At 38.7% G+C, this 19,561-nt stretch overlaps 1 protein-coding gene across 1 annotated transcript in view; it reads left to right on the top strand.

Annotated features, from left to right (window-relative positions):
- Positions 1-11,329, top strand: part of Cda4 (chitin deacetylase Cda4) — a 48,559-nt gene extending 37,230 nt beyond the window's left edge. Inside the window, exons 6-8 of the mRNA XM_064699682.1 lie at positions 4,972-5,191; positions 6,738-7,123; positions 10,885-11,329. Of these exons, the coding sequence (XP_064555752.1) occupies positions 4,972-5,191; positions 6,738-7,123; positions 10,885-11,224 (946 nt within the window). The 3' untranslated portion in view covers positions 11,225-11,329. The remainder of the gene's footprint in view (positions 1-4,971; positions 5,192-6,737; positions 7,124-10,884) is intronic.
- Positions 11,330-19,561: the final 8,232 nt, after the last annotated feature.

Below are 19,561 nucleotides of genomic sequence, written 5' to 3'. Positions count from 1 at the left end.
ATTTCCATTATTTATTTGATTAATATTTTTGTTTGTTAAGCAGTAATTTTGTGCAATATTTTCAATATAATATTTGATTGCTAGTAAATTCCAAAAGACTTTTCGCTTGGCCCTCAAGCAGCTGGCGGCGCAGCATTTTGGGGCACAAACGTTATTCATTTATTCACTATATCTACGTGCATATTTGCTCAGACATGTGTGTGTGTGAAAGCCCCTACTACTGCTGTATGTGGGGTGTGTAAGTGTGGGTGTGTGCGTGCGTGTGCTGCTCAATGCTAACAATTTCTAATCGTTGAGATTACATGTGTTTCTCCCTTTTTAAATGCAAATTGAACTTGTTAGCAGCCGCACCAGAGCAGAGGCCAAACCACTCAACACACACACACACACACACACACACGCAACCACATAAGAAGAAGACAGCATGTAAATGTATGAGTGTGGGTATGCTGTTGTATGGGCTATTAAAGAAAAACGAGTTGAGTGCGGCTCCAAATTTAAGAAGAAAAAAAATGGTAAAAAAAACCAAAAAAAAAATTGAAAACTAAAAGCCGCTGTAAATGGGCATACATAGCCGAGTGGGCGTGGCTCGTTTGGCATTTTGTCCGGTGCAACGTTGCGTATGAGCATTGTCATAAAAAATGGGCACAGGAACGAGGGCCAGTGCCGAGGCCAGGCCTTGGCTGCCTGACGCAAACTGCATTTGTCTCTTGACACTCGCGACAAGGCCAAAAGGAAATTCATCAAATGTCACTGTGTATGTGTGTGTGTGTCTAGCATATCCATGTAGCCATGTTTTGTCAGTTATTTTGAGCACTTGCTTTGCATCTTCTGCTGTGTGCTTGCTGCGTTCACAGTGTTAATTGCTGCCAACATTTTGTGCCCCAGCTCAGGCGCTCACCTACGCTCCACGCCCACGGATAACTAAGAAAAAGGTTAGCATTGCCCCGCACCGCCCAGCCCAGCCCCGCCCCAACCACACCACAGTGTTGACTGCTGCACGTTCCTTTTGTTTTCTCAGCGTCTTTCGGCCTTGACTACAAGTACAGCTTTTGGTTGTAGTTATAGCCCAGCTCAGTTCTCGTCCAGCTGTTTGTCTAACAATTGAAATGTCATGCAATAAATCTACCTCACACACACACACACACACACGCACGCACACATGAGCAGCGCTTATTGTCGACACCAAGCTGCCCCTCTCAAGTGCGTGTGCGTGTGTGTGTGTGTGTATGTTTGTGTGTGTGTGTGCGCTCTCTGTCTCTGCCTCTGCCTGTGCATTTCAACAACTTTTCACATTTCCACATTTTTGCATGAACTTTTTGACGATGTCAGATAGTAGTTTGTGCCCGCCATTGTCGAGGCCTCCACTGCATGCAAGTGGATGCATGTGTGTGTGTGTGTGGGCGTGTCACCGCCTTGGGTACGTCATTCTATGGGCTAAAGTGCGTCAGCATAGCATTCATTATTTTTACTTTGCGTTTTTCCTGCTGTTGTTTTATTTTTTATTTTTTCGTGTTCGTTTTCGTTTTCGTTTTGAGCCACTGCAGAGCCCAAAACTTTGACTTAAGGGCGTAATTTCATTGCGAAATATTTGCGCAGTTTGTTTGCTCAGAACTGAAGCACGCACACACACGCACAGACCCACACACAAACACACACACACACTTACACAAACGCGCAGGGCGATGTTGGCAGTCAGATTCCAGCAGCCAGACCCCGTCCCCGCTCCCGTCTGAGTGAAATGTTTAATAAATATACATGCAATTTTGTTGTTATTTTACACATACATTCATAGTTAAATGCATATTCGTTATTCTCTTTTTGTTTTATTGCTGCATGCGAAACAAGCTAACAAAGAGCGACACACAAAAAACATTCATAATTTTATTTACATTTTTTCGTTGTTAAATTTTGTTTTAGTTTTATTTTATGTTTTGCCCAAAAACTATTTGTGCACAGTAAATTTCTTGCCTACCTACTGCCCCGCCCTGCCAAGAAATGTATTTCACAAACACACACACACACACACACATATGAGCAATTATGTTTGTTGCTTATACTTCGCATAACTGACGCATTTTAAACTGCTGCATACTTTCGGGCGCAACTTTTACCTCTCCATTTTGTTGTTTTTGCCGGAATGCCCTTTGAAAGCGGAGTGCATAGCACATTCTTGTATCGTAGGAAGTAAAGGTAGAAGTAGAAGTAGAAGTAGAAGTAGAAGTAGAAGTAGAAGTAGAAGTAGAAGTAGAAGTAGAAGTAGAAGTAGAAGTAGAAGTAGAAGTAGAAGTAGAAGTAGAAGTAGAAGTAGAAGTAGAAGTAGAAGTAGAAGTAGAAGTAGAAGTAGAAGTAGAAGTAGGAGTAGAAGTAGAAGTAGAAGTAGAAGTAGAAGTAGAAGTAGAAGTAGAAGTAGAAGTAGAAGTAGAAGTAGAAGTAGAAGTAGAAGTAGAAGTAGAAGTAGAAGTAGAAGTAGAAGTAGAAGTATAAGTAGAAGTAGAAGTAGAAGTAGAAGTAGAAGTAGAAGTAGAAGTAGAAGTAGAAGTAGAAGTAGAAGTAGAAGTAGAAGTAGAAGTAGAAGTAGAAGTAGAAGTAGAAGTAGAAGTAGAAGTAGAAGTAGAAGTAGATGTAGATGTAGAAGTAGATGTAGAAGTAGAAGTAGAAGTAGAAGTAGAAGTAGAAGTAGAAGTAGAAGTAGAAGTAGAAGTAGAAGTAGAAGTAGAAGTAGAAGTAGAAGTAGAAGTAGAAGTAGAAGTAGAAGTAGAAGTAGAAGTAGAAGTAGAAGTAGAAGTAGAAGTAGAAGTAGAAGTAGAAGTAGAAGTAGAAGTAGAAGTAGAAGTAGAAGTAGAAGTAGAAGTAGAAGTAGAAGTAGAAGTAGAAGTAGAAGTAGAAGTAGAAGTAGAAGTAGAAGTAGAAGTAGAAGTAGAAGTAGAAGTAGAAGTAGAAGTAGAAGTAGAAGTAGAAGTAGAAGTAGAAGTAGAAGTAGAAGTAGAAGTAGAAGTAGAAGTAGAAGTAGAAGTAGAAGTAGAAGTAGAAGTAGAAGTAGAAGTAGAAGTAGAAGTAGAAGTAGAAGTAGAAGTAGAAGTAGAAGTAGAAGTAGAAGTAGAAGTAGAAGTAGAAGTAGAAGTAGAAGTAGAAGTAGAAGTAGAAGTAGAAGTAGAAGTAGAAGTAGAAGTAGAAGTAGAAGTAGAAGTAGAAGTAGAAGTAGAAGTAGAAGTAGAAGTAGAAGTAGAAGTAGAAGTAGAAGTAGAAGTAGAAGTAGAAGTAGAAGTAGAAGTAGAAGTAGAAGTAGAAGTAGAAGTAGAAGTAGAAGTAGAAGTAGAAGTAAAAGTAAAAGTAAAAGTAAAAGTAAAAGTAAAAGTAAAAGTAAAAGTAAAAGTAAAAGTAAAAGTAAAAGTAAAAGTAAAAGTAAAAGTAAAAGTAAAAGTAAAAGTAAAAGTAAAAGTAAAAGTAAAAGTAAAAGTAAAAGTAAAAGTAAAAGTAAAAGTAAAAGTAAAAGTAAAAGTAAAAGTAAAAGTAAAAGTAAAAGTAAAAGTAAAAGTAAAAGTAAAAGTAAAAGTAAAAGTAAAAGTAAAAGTAAAAGTAAAAGTAAAAGTAAAAGTAAAAGTAAAAGTAAAAGTAAAAGTAAAAGTAAAAGTAAAAGTAAAAGTAGAAGTAGAAGTAGAAGTAGAAGTAGAAGTAGAAGTAGAAGTAGAAGTAAAAGTAAAAGTAGAAGTAGAAGTAGAAGTAGAAGTAAAAGTAGAAGTAGAAGTAGAAGTAAAAGTAGAAGTAGAAGTAGAAGTAGAAGTAAAAGTAAAAGTAGAAGTAGAAGTAGAAGTAGAAGTAGAAGTAGGAGTAGAAGTAGAAGTAGAAGTAGAACCGAATACAAAGTGTCCACTTGCACTGAGGGTATCAGCGTATTCGGTGTTGTTCTCCAAGTGAGTTCTAGAGAACACATTTTTCTAATTATTTTAATATTTTTTTTCCGTTGAAGTGTACTGCTTTCAACGCGTTGTGTTTTGTTTTGACGCTACAATTGTAAAATTTGTTCTAATTGGCAAAAGCTGAAGTGTGTGCCAGCCACATCCGTCAGTCGGCTTTGATATTAAAAAAAAAAAATTGCTTGCAGCAACTGCAGCTGGGCAACTTTCTCTTTCTATCTGTCTTGCCTTTAGGGGTCTTTGTGTTTGTTCATCAAGTGTGCGCATTTTTATTAACATTGTGGGCAAAATAAACAATAAGCTCGTTTAAATGCTCTACACATGCAGATACCCAGTACTCAGATCTAAGATAAATATAAAATATATTTTTGCTGGGTGTACAAAAAACCACATGCCAAATATACTGCGGGCAGATCCTATACCTTTTGAGATTAAACAAATTTAACAGCTTTTGAATGTTGAAAATGTCTTTTTGCTATGCACATACCCACCCACCTTTTTTGCATAGGGTATAAAAAGCCAAAAACTTCAATTAACTAAAAAAAAATCTACATACATATATGGAATAGTTTCGTTTTTCCCCAACTTACGCATAGCTTTATGACTGAGCTTTATAAATGCATTTGGCATTGTTAGAACTTCTGTTTTCAGGCTGCTTAGCTTTGTGTAGTTAAGCCACATTCAGGTGATTCCAGTTCCGACTTCTGCTGAATTTGAATAAACTGTCAGTTCCATAAAAAAAAGACAAGAAACTGGCATTGCAAATGTGTAGCAGCAAAAAAAAGTCCCCCTGCATTTTGACGAAATGGGAATGAGCAAAATCTTTTTGTATTTTACTGGAGAGAAAGGTGTGTGTGTGTGAGTGTTCAGTGTGTGTACAAAAGTTTATGATGACATGCTGATATACTGTTGACTCATTTATCCATTGACCCTTCATTAAGTGCTGCTTTTGATGGTCTCGTATTTGATTTAATTGTTTGCCCTCTTTTGCTATCAGCTCGTCACCTCATCACTTAATTGCCATTCACATTTCTCCCGTCTATTTGTTTTGCAGCAACTATCAACAGATCCAGCATCTGGGCTATGCCGGTCACGAAATCGCAACCGAGAGCATCTCACAGCAGCTGGGACTCCAGGACAAGGGCTACGAGGAGTGGGTCGGCGAAATGATTGGCATGCGTGAAATTCTGCGTCACTTTGCGAATGTGTCCGCGAACGATGTGGTTGGCATGCGTGCGCCATTCCTCAAGCCTGGCCGCAATACTCAATACAAGGTGAGTGCATCTGTGTGCAAGTGTCCATCACACATACACATACACATACAAATACAACAAATACAACCACCAACCACAACACAAATGCACATAATTGATTGGCAATTATCAGCTGTACCATTAGAAACTCACCGAAGTGAATCTGAAAAGTACTTTTCGATGAGAACTCTAATGGTTATAGACAGCGCACATTTCACTTAGTTTAGCTCGGAAATGCTCTGTTAATAGTAAGCTTTTGAATCTTTTCTAGTTGGGGCTTAAATCAAACAAAAAGAGTAAGAGGCTGTAGTCGGGAGTTCCTGACTAGGGGATACCCTGAACTCTCTTCTACCAACACCAAATGAATCTCGCACTAAGAGCTCGTTTGCTTTAGCAGCAATAAAAATAAAGAAAATAGATAACTATAATGTGAAAAATACTTAATCTGTATATACTATTTTAGAATCTCGAATTAGGGTACTGTAGCTCTTAAAATCTAAATGATTTGATCGAAAGGGATTTCGATATCGATTTTTGTCGATCGGGCGGGCACCGGGAGGGCCTACGTCCAAAATTGCTCTTATATGTCCTGCGAATTTCCGTGCGAATAGCTATTATTTATAAGAAAATAGCGTTTCGATAAAAAACGAACGATAGTCGAGTTGATAGTAACAGCAGCGCATCCTTAATATCGATTATAGATAGTTTTACAGCTTAACACATCTTACGCAACTCTATCGATTATCGATAGTTTTACATCCTTACACATCTCTAATGATTATCGCTTGTTTCCCACTCGCAGTCTGCTTGAGGCAAAACCCTTAGATATGCATGAACATTTAAACTTCCATAATTATTAGAAAGCCCAACAAACTTAGCAGGACAGGTTCACAGCAGCAGCTGCTCATACCAACACAGGCACAGAATGTCTGCTTGACACGACAAGACGACACATCAATGTCACACCACATACGACAATGATAATCATATAACGGTTCGCGTCCACCACCCACACCACCCACAGCATCCACCAACAGTGAAAGCAGCCAGCGTCATCATTATCATCTCGTTAGTGCTCGCAGGCCGCAAATCTAGTCGTATTTAAAATCATATCAATATCAGATCACTTTGCAAACATAATGGGCTAAAATTTCTGTAACAAGCGTCTCCTGATGGTCGCGCGATGGGCCATGGGCCATGGGCGATGGGCGATGGGAGGTGGGCGTGACCGTGTCAAAGCGAATTAAATTACATGTGATAATATGCGCGTGTACAAAGTTTATTATCCGTTGCATTGAGCTTGACAATAATGATGCTGATGAATGGGTAATGATATTGTCGCCGGAATGTGGGTTGGAATGTGGCCTGTTGACGCCCTCAATGTCTGAAATAATCAAGATAAGCGAACATAAAGAGCGCTTTATTACAATATCAACCAGGCATTTAAGATAAAAATCAGTTATTTTGCAATGCATTCTGTTGATACTGCGAATTGTGTGTGCATTGGTGTCAAATTTCAGCTTCTTTTTTAATATAATATATTCTTTTTTCATATATAATTTTGCAGGTTTTGGAAGACTTTGGCTACATTTACGACAGCTCCATAACTGTGCCACCAATTCCAGTGCCCGTCTGGCCGTACACGCTGGACTTTAAGATCTCGCACGAGTGCAAGAGCGGCACCTGCCCGTCGCGCACTTTTCCGGGTGTATGGGAGGTGCCATTGAATACCCATTATGTTGAGGGCTTCGAGGGCGGTCACTGCCCCTATATGGATCAGTGTGTGCTCCATAATTTGGATGTAAACGAGGTGTTCGAATGGCTGCAGGAGGACTTTTCTCGCTACTATGAACAGAATAAGGCACCCTACATGATGCCCTTCCATACCAACTGGTTCCAGACAAAGCCATTGGAAAATGGCCTGCACAAATTCTTAGACTGGGCGCTTGAATTGTAAGTTTAGCTTCAAATTTATATTTAAGGAGATTAACTAGGTTTGTATTTGTTGTTATTGGTACTAACTTTCACTTCACATACAATCTTTGAGTAGCTTGAAAATCAAACATAATCTCATCTTTGGCTGTGCATGTTCGCGAAAGATTCCAAATTATTTCCGACCAGTTTGAAAGTTTGTAAATTCTATTTGTATATTATTGACTTTATTAGCTTTAAAGTTCTGAAAAGAACAACAACACAAATGTTGACCTTTTATTGCTAGACACTTTCTTGAGAAATTTTTGTGTAGCGATGTGCCTAGGCAGTGATTATCTCCTTGGCAAAAATATGAGCTAAATTTCATTTTAAATGAAATCCAAAATCTTCTGTTATCCTGTGACAAGGAAACTTCCAAGAAAACAAAGAAAATCAAGTTACTTTCGACGGTGTTTGGCTGATCTGTGCCGTACCTTGGTAAACTCTTACCGTGCGTGTCTGGAAAATTTAGTTTCGTGCCCGTGTTGGGCCGTGTCGGCCCGCTTCCATCTCTACTCGTGTGCAATTTTGTTATCTACGCACGAGGCTTTCAATTTTTCATAAATGTATATCTCGACTCTGGCTTTTTGTTGTTGGTGTTTTCTTAATTGAAAGCCAACTTCGGCAGGCACATGCACATGCACACGCACACACAAACACAAACACATGGGCAGCTGGCGTTTCCTGCAGTGCGCTTCCGATTGCCGCTGGCAAGTTTTATATTCAATTAAAAGAAAGCAGCAAAAAAAAAATGAGAAAATCGAGAGATGTGAAACAAAACGAGTAGATGAAAAACGCAAAGGCAACAGCAGCAGCATCGCCACCAACAACAACAACAACAAGAGTAACAGCAACAACAATATTGGCAATTGCTATAAAAATTGCTTGAACAAGCGGCATATGCTGCTAGTCCATGGCGCCCAATGGAGGAGGGGACATGTTGGCGTCCACCGTGATGGGCCCCGACACGGACAGCGGTCGCGTGTATCTGGAACAGGTTGATGCGACGTCCGCGCACCGGCCAGAACACCAATAGCACTGGCAGTCACTCAACCATATGCACAACTCTCGACGGTATCCCGAATCTCAGCCAATGCCCAACAATGGCGACGCTGTGGTCAACAGAAAAAAAAAAAAAAATAAGGAAAAAAAAGAGCAGCCAGAGACCAGGAGAGCAAAAAAAAATCGCACGTTTTAATGAGAAAAGTTTAATTTTGTTAAACTTTCATTTTGAAAAATATCTGCGCAGGCACAGCAACGGCGACAGCGGCAGATCGAGCTCAGAGCTCTCAGGGCTCTGGGCACAGCGAGGAGCTGGCAAAGAAAACAATCAGCAGGACAGTGCAAAGCGAGGCAAGGCGAGGGAAAGCGGGCTAAGGCGGGCTAAAGCGCTGGGCCGTAGCTAACTAAAAACCATGTTAAAACGCACAAAAACAACATGAGAGCCAGCCAAGAGAGAGAGAGAGAGAGAGAGACACTGTAACACAGCGTGGCTGGGCGGGATGAGGATGAGATTCAGGTTCAGGGGGATTGTGGCATCAAAGTGCCAACATCGTGTACTATGGCGGGAGGAAGCACAAAACTTCCATAATGAAGTTATGTGCTGATAGCATCGCACTTTGTCAGCATTGCCCCACGCATATTCAGTCGGGTCTCCTCGCATCGGGTTGCCTTAAAATGAAAATGAAAATGGCGCATGAGCCACTCACTGAACCACTGGCCGGCCATCAAGCGTGGAACATCATAATTCTCATTTTATATCCGCATTATTTTTTATGTAATTTTTAATGAAATCAAAATACATGCTCCCATAATTTCAAACCTAATTGAGCTACGCAAGTACTTTCCACATACCGCAGGGAATATTCGAAATATTTACTTCACATACGCACTTAAACCGTCTGTCAGAGGATAGATATATATTGGAGCAGGGCAACGAAAAGGAAAACAACATTTCGCATTATACAACAATGTACTTCGAACTACGCGACACTTATTTAGTGTCAGCCACTAGAACTAATCAATCGATTGGGAGCCACGGTTTTCTAATGACCCATTTTAAATGAAAGCATATGCAAATCCATATTTTATATAAAGCAGATGTGTTTCGGTTCGATCCAAGAACTTTGAATGAACAGATTGCAAATCAATATGTTATATAAAGCAGATGACAAATTGTACAAATTGTACCAATCTGACACTCGAGCCGAACCATTAATTTTTCAAAAATGGTCCGATTCACAATAAAAAGAAAGAAAGAGAGGTTCGGACCAGTATTTGATATATGCCCATATTGGATAGAGTTCAAATATATAATTTATATATTTTTTTATATTATAATTTAATTGAAAAATGTTTGACATGTTAAGGTTTGAAGCAAAGCCTAGATTCAAGGATGTGGAAAACAAGCTTCGCGAATTGAACCCCAGGGCAGGAGGTTGGTTTGAACCTTGAATCGAACCATCAACAAACAGCTGCTTAATCTTAGCTTCAGGGCAACAATCAACCCAATTTACAAGAAATGATTAGCTATTGTACGCTAAAAAGACTTACTAGAATTTATATCTCGTTCCAGTTAAATCCCTTAACGGATGCAAGAATCAAGAAGAAACACGCATCTACTTATGATGCCTAGTTTAATATACAGCAGTTGCACTAACATTCTAGACTTTAACGGCTAGAAGAGTTATAAGGAACATATGAACAAGAACTCGCGAGTTTCTGAACTCAATCAGATAAATGTAGAAAAACATAAGGTTAAAGCAACTTGACTAATCGGTTTTTCCAGGTGCCAAAGAAAACAAAGCAACATACTATTTGAAGTGAATTAAAGTTGCAACTCGAATCATTTGGCTGTGGCATGCAGGGAACGAGACGATGAACCGACATTGCGCATTCAGTTCTGGCACATGAGTCGAACTCTTTCACACTCGCGTTCGCCAACTCTCTCAATATCTTATCTGCATGTTGTTCAACTAAGACAGAAGTTGGTCGTATGCAGTTGGCTGCCATTATGATCGGACTCGGACCATATGTAGGTGTGGTCCAGGTGTGTGTGCGCGCCAATTGCGCTAAAAGAGATTGAATGCTTAATCGGGTCCGGGGCGAAGCTGAGCGGGTTGAGCTGAAGCTAAACTGAATAGCAGCTGCTGCAAAACTATTTCTCGCACAATTGTACGAAGTTTTTAATTAGTGTGAATGACTTTCAACATTGAGCTGGTGTCGACGCTCACAGCTGTAGATGTGGCAGAAAGCCGGAGCAGGAATAGCCAGAGCAGCAGGAAGCCGGCAGCCAGTGGCAGGCGTTTTCTGTTTGCATGAGATGCTTGAAAATGCGTGCCAGAATGATGAAACGCCTCCTGGACTGCAAACAGCAAAAGAGAGGGACATAGACAGAGAGAGAGAGAGAGAGAGAGAGCGAAAGAATGCCGTAAAGTTTTCTTTTGCATTGACTCGCTTGTTGATGTTGGTACATCCGTTTGTCAGACACCTGTGAGCGACCATTTTGTGCTGAATGGAAGCTGTGTTTATGCAGCATGGCCGATTCCAAGCTGGATCAGCCTTAAGTTGGGTTTGTTTTAATTTCTAGAAATTGTTTAAGTAATATTCTGTTTTTACTTTCCCAATTAGTTAATAACTAAAATTACGATGAAATCTTATAAAAGTTCTCGATTATTTTATCAATATAGAAAAAGAGACTGTGATTAATTTATCGTTTGTTTTGCATTTACTCTCATTCACAGACCCGACGTCTACATACTGACCGTCACCCAGATGCTGCAGTATATGACTGATCCCAAGGAGTTGCGCGATGTTAGCCAGATCGAGTCCTGGAAGTGTGACAAAAATATTGCCGTCGCGCCCAAGCCCTGCAACATTTGGCAAACGTGTGCGCTGCCATTCAAGATACCCGAGCAAAATCTGACAGATACTCGCTACATGGAGACGTGCCGCGAGTGCCCCAATGTTTATCCATGGCTGGGCGATGCCGCCGGTACGGGCATCTCCGGGCGTGACAATTACATTTTCTCGGGTCCCAACAGCGAGGCGCCCGAGGGGGATGATGCTGCCAAGAGAAAGTAGAGCGTTTTGTGAACGCCTTTGTCTACATGTACCCTCCTCACCTCTTTCCCTTCTACTCTTTATTTGCACTTTTTCCATGTTTTCGTTTCTTTCCTTTTTTTTTTGTTCTTGTCATTTGTTCTATACTCTCTTTAATTTCTTGCACAAATGCACGTCATGATGATGCAATAATGAGCAATCCCTTTATTTGATTTTTTATTATTACATTTTTTTTTTTTTTTTGTGTGCTATACTTCTTTTCATTTCTTCTACTTTTGTAGCCGATAAGCAAAATTGTATCAAATTGTTCTTAGTTCTAATATATATATATATATATATTCTTTGTATTAATAAATACACACAAATTTTTTTAACCAGCAGTCTTTCTATATGGTAAAAATAGCTGATCGGGTGGAATATCAATAGATATATAATATTGTAGCTTTAAGCTTATAACTTTGATAAAAAAAAAGTCGTCTATTTTGAATATCGATATTCAAATTATGATTTTGAGGTTAAATTCAAAATTGTGCAATCGAAACTCTCGATAATGTCATCGATAGTTTAACAGCACCAACATTGTTCTACATAGCAAGTCGAATACAGCTGCAAAACAGCATTCATCATTTAACACAGCAAACCAGCTAAAAATTTCGCAATCTCCAACTTTTGCCGGTGAAATCAACTATGACCATGTATTTAAAACCGAAATTAGACGCGACGGCACCGAGAGCAGCGCCCAAAGGTCGGCGGGTAACAAACAAAAAATGAGAGAAAAAAGCAAATAAAAAATTTCCGGCAAAACTTTTACAATTCCAGCCAGGGGAAAAACACGTGCAAAGCCTCAAAGAGAAGATGCGATGAGGATGATGAGGGCGACATCGCAGGTGAGCATGTCACACCGCATTGGCACCACAATGCACCACCCACACACACACACACACACACAAAGACACAGGCGAAAAGCTTAAAGAGCGACAAACAACATTAACGCGCTGTATGTGTGGGTATGTACGAAATAGTGTTTGTTATACCCTGTACGCAAGGTACACGTGCACACCACTATTTTCTTCATTGTTGACAGGATAGGACTCTGGATGTAAGCAAACTTAAACATATTTCATAGCATAGGAGTACTTGTAAGGAACACAATTTAAAACAAGTAGTAAAAATTGCCTGCAATGCATTGGCTCCTTATACTCTATAAGTAAATCAGACTATGTAAAAAGCAGAAGTAAAAAATACTGTTGGCATATTAATAACATTCTTCAGGGACAATTTCTCTTCAACTGTCTTCCTTATTTTGCTGTCAAACATCTTTGTTGCTTGTATCACTATTAAAAGAATATATACATATATATTAAGTACCAATACACAGATTTGGTTCTTGGCCTTAGTAATATACCCTAGGACTACAGGGTAACATTGCGTTAGTAATAAAACGTCTACGCTGTGCGTTCACTTCGTTTTGCAAAAGTTTTTTTTTTGAAACGAAACTACAAACACAAGCAAACACGCGCATTCCACATACTCAAACACACCCCACGCATACACACATATAAAAATGGGACATGAAAGCTCATTCATTGCTGCTGTTAGCTTAGAGCAAGTGCATGTAAGTGTGCGTGTGTGTATCTGTGTATTTGTGTGTGTGTGTGTGTGTGTTAGTGCGTGTTTTTTCGCCAACTTCAGCTCAAAATGAATGAATAAAGTTAGTCGGACAAATTGCATTTTCCGAAAATATTATCCCAAACAAGTAATTGAAAATTTGTTGGTCGTATTTATGCCCGCTTCGGACCTTCAAGCTCTCTTATTCCAAAACAGCTCAAATAGCCAGTTTAAAAAGGAAGCAAGTCGATAATAAGCGAAGAAAGATAGATATATAGATATATAGATATATAGATATATAGATATATAGATATATAGATATATAGATATATAGATATATAGATATATAGATATATAGATATATAGATATATAGATATATAGATATATAGATATATAGATATATAGATATACAGATATATAGATATATAGATATATAGATATATAGATATATAGATATATAGATATATAGATATATAGATATATAGATGTATAGATATATAGATATATAGATATATAGATATATAGATATATAGATATATAGATATATAGATATATAGATATATAGATATATAGATATATAGATATATAGATATTTAGATATATAGATATATAGATATATAGATATATAGATATATAGATATTTAGATATATAGATATATAGATATAGATATAGATATAGATATAGATATAGATATAGATATAGATATAGATATAGATATAGATATAGATATAGATATAGATATAGATATACATATATATATGCATTAATCTCAAGGTTGACCGAAAGTGTTAATTTGCTGACCTGTTCATATCTCCTTTATTTTTGCAGCAGATTTTTTTTCGCTAAACGGATGAAAAGGGAAATTTAATTGCGTTCAAATGTGACTGGCTAAAGGATAGACCATAAACGCGTCTTCTTCTACGCCGCAATGTCACGTGCGAATGGGTGTGGCAAAGTGGGTTAATTGTTAAGCGGCGTGTGACTTTTTAAGCCACAACTCTCAAACCACTCGTCAAGACACACACACACACGCACGCATCTACCCGCACACACATACACACACTCACACACACGCATATTCGCACATGCGACAACAAAAGTAATACGAATATGATGTCAAGAGCGTAATTATTGAATTACTTTGTGTGTGCACGCACACACACACATCCACTCAGCTCTGACTCGTAAAAAAGTAAAGGTGGCGCATGTACGTGGTAATATTATGCAATATAAAGTGGCAACTTGTAAATGTGTAAAATGTCAGTTACAACTGAATGGGGGCGGAGCAGCGCGGTGTGGCGGCGGTTGGCCCGTGTCAGTTGGCAACAAAAACCAAAACAAAACTACAACAACAACAGCAACACAGCAGCAGCAACAACAGTTGCAATAAGAAGATACACAAAAAAAGGCACCTATGTGTGTCCAACATGCTGCGAGTGGCAGCCACCAACAAGGGGCAGCCACCTACAAGGGGCAGCAGCATCCGCAGCAGCGCCAACTGTAACGCTAACTGGCAACGCACGGCACGTTTACGGGCAGCAGAGACACACACACTTACACACACACCTGCACACACACACACATTCACATAGATACACTCCTCGCCTTCGCTTATGCGGTTAAAATAGTGGCAAAAGTAGTAGCCAACACGCATACAAAGCCCGACTATAAGTACCCTGTTAAACGGGTCTTAAGTGTGTGAATAGGCTAGAGAATACCCTTTTTATTCGCAATTTGTTTATTGGGGAAAAAAATTAAGTAAATATAGGAATACTGCGTTGTGAAATTAAATAGAGACACATTTATGATATTCAATTACTATTATTATAGTTATTATCATATTATTATTACTTTTATTGTTCTAAATTCTAGCCGAACTCTTATTTTGCTGGAAGCCAAATCATATAGTTTTAAAATGGTCTGCTTCAAAATAAAATAAGGTTCTCCTCAGACTCAAAGTTTTAATAACCTTGTATCTATCAAATTTAGCCCGCATTTTGTATGAGAAAAAATATATAAAGCTTAAAATATTTTTAGTACAACGGTCCATTGTCAATCAAAAATCGAATTATTTCTTTTTCATTTTGAAAATAAATGACATACCTGGGCTTAAACCAGAACCAAGGTTCATTAATGTGGAAAACCATGTTCAAGAAATGAGCCACAAGGCAGTCTTTAAAAAAAAACTCTATTTCTAGCCCATTTACAAAATTTGATAATTGAAGCTCAAGTCTTGTGGCAGATATAGATTTTCGCAGTTTACCCCTCGCCTTGTTGACGTGGTCAACAAATTTTAACACTATCTGAGTTGCTTATACGAGGTCATATTGAAAGATTTTAGGCTCTAGCTTTAATAGCTGCATTGCCCAAAACTAATACACTCTTTCCGCTTTGTGAGCAGCGTATTGAAAAATTAGAAAACTAATGCAGTATGAAAAAGTTTGGACATTTCAAATGATGCTATGCTTAAATCACAGAAACTATCTATATATTTATAATTTATGCTGATTCACAAAATACCCTGCCAAAGCTTGTCTTTTACAGGGTACAAAAACGCAGCAGTCGGGCATATGTGTTTTTTTTCTTTTACCATGAGTGTGTGTATCAGCGAGTATGTGAATTTGCAGCGCGTGCCTTTTGGTGTCCATGTGGTAACACACACTTACAAAAAGCAACCAGCACACACACGCACGCACGCACACACACACTCACACACACACAGCACGCTCACCTCTGCATAGAAAGAAATGTTTACCTTAAATTACCGCCATGCACACTTACCTCTCACTCCCTCTAGTCTCCATTGCGCTCGCACTCCTTGCATACATATATATATGTGTGTGTGCAGCCGTGAGTCGCAAAACTTTGTCATTTAGTTAGGTGTAAGTTCGTTTTTGGCTTAGCAACGCCAACACTAATACTAAAACACTTTAAACAGTTGCCATGGGGACGACGGATGGCGGCTGAAAGAGAAGTAGACTGAGTTACCGTTATTTAGTGCATTTGCAAAATGTGCGTACGTGTAACATAAGACCAGACACACTCTCACATACGTACACACACACTCAGATCATCGAGTTACTACTTTGGGGTTAGAGTTAACTTTCCATTAAATCAAACCAACAACTTGAAGACATCCCTAATATATAAGAAAATATAAAAAAAATGTGTTAAGGGGTACGATTGTATAAGGCAATGTGAACTTCCAGCAATTATAAACCGGCGTTTTCAATTTTACTTTAAACTTTTAAATTATTATCTGTTTTCAAATATTCCTTAAAATTGGTCTATAGAAATCATGAAAGTTAAAACAGTGTATTATATTCAGACATTTAATTATTTTATTATCTTTTGTTTTAATACATTATATATGATTTATATAAATATTTATACATATATACATAACCCGTACGTCTAAATTGATTCAACAAATATTCTTATTTATTTATCAATATATGAAAATAGAAGCGCATGCTAAAACACTCTTGATAATATACATTCATATATCACACATACATACAGACATAGATGCATACATGCATACATACATACATACATACATACATACATACATACATACATACATACATATATTAATACATACATACATACATACATAAATACATACATACATACATACATGCATACATAGATACATAAAACACTACAAATCAAAGCATTAAACCCTGAGGACTTACTTGAATTCTTGAGAATCGCAGAGTAGGGCAATTTAGGTTTTATTTAAATTGCAGCATAGCATGTAGTATCATCAATATGCAAAGTAATCTTGGTATTCGTTGTGTATAAGAGAACATACTTGTTTGCATATAAACATACATACATACACATACGCACGCATACATACATACGCACCTGCTAACAAAACTATGAATTCACGGAACGTTTTTGATATTAATAACACACTTTTTGGACACCACACTTTTAATCAAGTATGATAACCTTTTGGACTTACTTGAACTCTTGAGAATCGCAGGGTAGGGCACTTTACGTTTGCTTCAGTTGATCGAATCCTTCCTGTTTTGGATCGCTTATACAACTCGTCGTCACCGGTCCCCTACATAAACAAAGCAGTACAAGAATAGAAACTTAGAAATATTTTACTATATACTTGTATATACAAGTAAACAGTATATATGTATGTATTTTTGTACATAAGTATTTTATGTATATACTGGTATATAAGAAAAGCACAAGTTGAACTCCGGCATATTCCGCATCGATACGTCTTAATAGCTGCCAACACTCATTAATGAGTTTTAATCGAATGATTAATTTCTTAAGAGCTCTTTTCTCTATTACGGCCTCAGCCACAGCCGTTTGAATAGCTGTCCACGGATTTGCAATCGCCCCATGAGTAGTTACCTTATGTTTAATGCCCCACGCTCGCAGCTCGCAGCTCGCACCACACCAAATGCCATGGGAGGGCACAAGCGGCTGGGCTGCCGCCCACCTGAAAAACTCCCCGGGCCATGCTGATTATTTTCTACTTTGCGACGGCTTTGCCCCTGGCTTGTGCCCGTGCCAGCAACAGCTCAGCGAGGCTGCCAATGGTGGGTTGCAAGGCAGGGCTGGGCATGGCCTGGCTTGATTTGGTTTGGTTTGCTTTGGCGCATGTAAAGCAACAGAAAATCGATTAACATGGCTTTAATGGTTGCTCCAACGCTCCAGCGTGCGCCCTGCCCTGCCGTGTCCTGCCCTTCCACTTGGCAATTGCAACAGCATGCTGACAATAAGAGCGCGACAAACTTCTCACGCCTGTGAAAGGCCCCGCGTGCGTGTCTTCGCCCATCCAGACGCCTGTCCCAACTGCCAACGGTGTAAATGAGTGAGCAACTGGGGGGTTTCCGGTCGCCCACTTACACAATTACACTGCCTCAGCTCAAACCACCCCTCCCCCCCTCGGCGCCGTCAACCCCATCAGCAACTTCCTTTTGACTTTGCGCGTGCCGCGTGAGCACGATTAAAGGTATTAATTGTGACAGATTTACGCATTCATTGTTTAGGACGTGACCCCACCTACGCGCCTTTTAAAACATTCCAGTCCCGATGCTGTTAATGATGAGCCCATGTTTTCTCAGCTTAAGCAGCTTTAAATTGTTGCTGTAATCGATTTTGTTTCATATGGAAATTGCGTTAAGTCGGCTTACTACAAATCGCTGAAACTCACATGCGACTACGGGGTTAGATAGAGACATGGCCAGACGGCTGAGGAGTTCGATAGATAGAGAGAAAGATGCTGTTTCGCTTAAGATGCGGTTCGCTTAAGATTCCGGTATACCACAACTACTTAGCCAGATTTTCATTCGAGCTTTGGGCTAAAAGTTTCCTATATATATTTACAAAAACTAAAAATGTTCCCATAGTAAAAATAAATCAATTAAGAGTGCTTTAGTCGGGTGTGCCTGATTACGAAATCCCCTGAACCCCGCGCAAGCTATACATACATACACAAAAACACACCCAAATGCGTGTAAATACTAAATCGCTTAAAATGTTCTAATTTTGGGCCAAATGAGGAAGGTTTACAAAAACTGAAACATTAAAAATCTGATTATACTATAAGAGTATCTACATGCCAAATGTATCTTGCTTTTATAACTTTCGAGCTATGCCTAAAAACACAAGTTTCAAAATCGATTTTTATCGATATTTTCGTAATGAAAAGAGATAACGATAGAAAAAAATTATTAGCTCGTTTTGCGTACATGGTTTTACCCGCTTCAATGGTTTGAGGGTAAAAAAAATAGCTGTTGCTTTGGAATCATTCTTCCGGAATCAACACGTCCTGGTCATATGAAGCACACCTAACATAACATACAATAACATCTGAAAGGTGTCCCCTATCATATTCTGTTGCTGTTGCGATTTCAAAAGCGGGCTGCAACCGCAGATTGAGCCCGGCGCAGGGACTATCTAACCAAAAACTATTTGGATTCTTACGTAAGATCCCTGGGACTGTCTTGTTATGAACTGTGGTCATCTTTTATTAGATATTATCAGATGATGCGAGTTTGATGACTTATAAGCTAAAAAATCTCCACACTCGCAAATTATCTGCTGTATATTACGCATACGCAATGTGGCCACAAATTTGCTGTCAGTTTGCATTTAAGTGAATTTCAATTGGGATAAAAGCCACAGATAAATTTGCTATAACCGAATAATTTGGAAAATTATTTGATTATTGCGGGACGCAAACATGATTGATACCGGCTAGCAGCATAAATATTTCAATACTTATAATGAGGCACTCATGAAAATGCGTGTGCATACAAGTAGGTACTTATTTGGCTGACATAAGGACCTGGCTCATGCTTTCCCATGTACATAATAATCTCTGAAAAAATCGATTAGCACAAAAAATTTGTAAATCAAATGTGCGTCCCCAATAACAAACTATAATTGCACATGAATTTGTGTCTTTCACATTTCCACCCATTTCCCGCCCGTGGAAATGAATGGCATACCAGGTGCTGAAACTTAATCCACTTATGTCATTTGATTTCTCATTACACAAATATGCTTGTGGAATTAGAAAATATATGATATAGTGGTTCGACTGGTTCAAGTCATATTCAGGACTCAACGAACTGGCATTGTGTGTGGATAAAAAAGCACTGGGCTGTATTCGTTCACATTATTCATTACATGGGCACCACAATTGGCGTTGATCTGTGACACACGCTAAAACATTTGTTAGGCGCAGGACATTTTACAAAATCAAACT

The sequence above is a fragment of the Drosophila montana genome, unplaced genomic scaffold, assembly GCF_035044405.1.
Source record: "Drosophila montana isolate Dmon_TW-CO22-7 unplaced genomic scaffold, ASM3504440v1 contig_1624_1, whole genome shotgun sequence".
NCBI lineage: Eukaryota > Metazoa > Arthropoda > Insecta > Diptera > Drosophilidae > Drosophila > Drosophila montana.
This window is presented reverse-complemented; position numbering and strand designations above follow the sequence as displayed.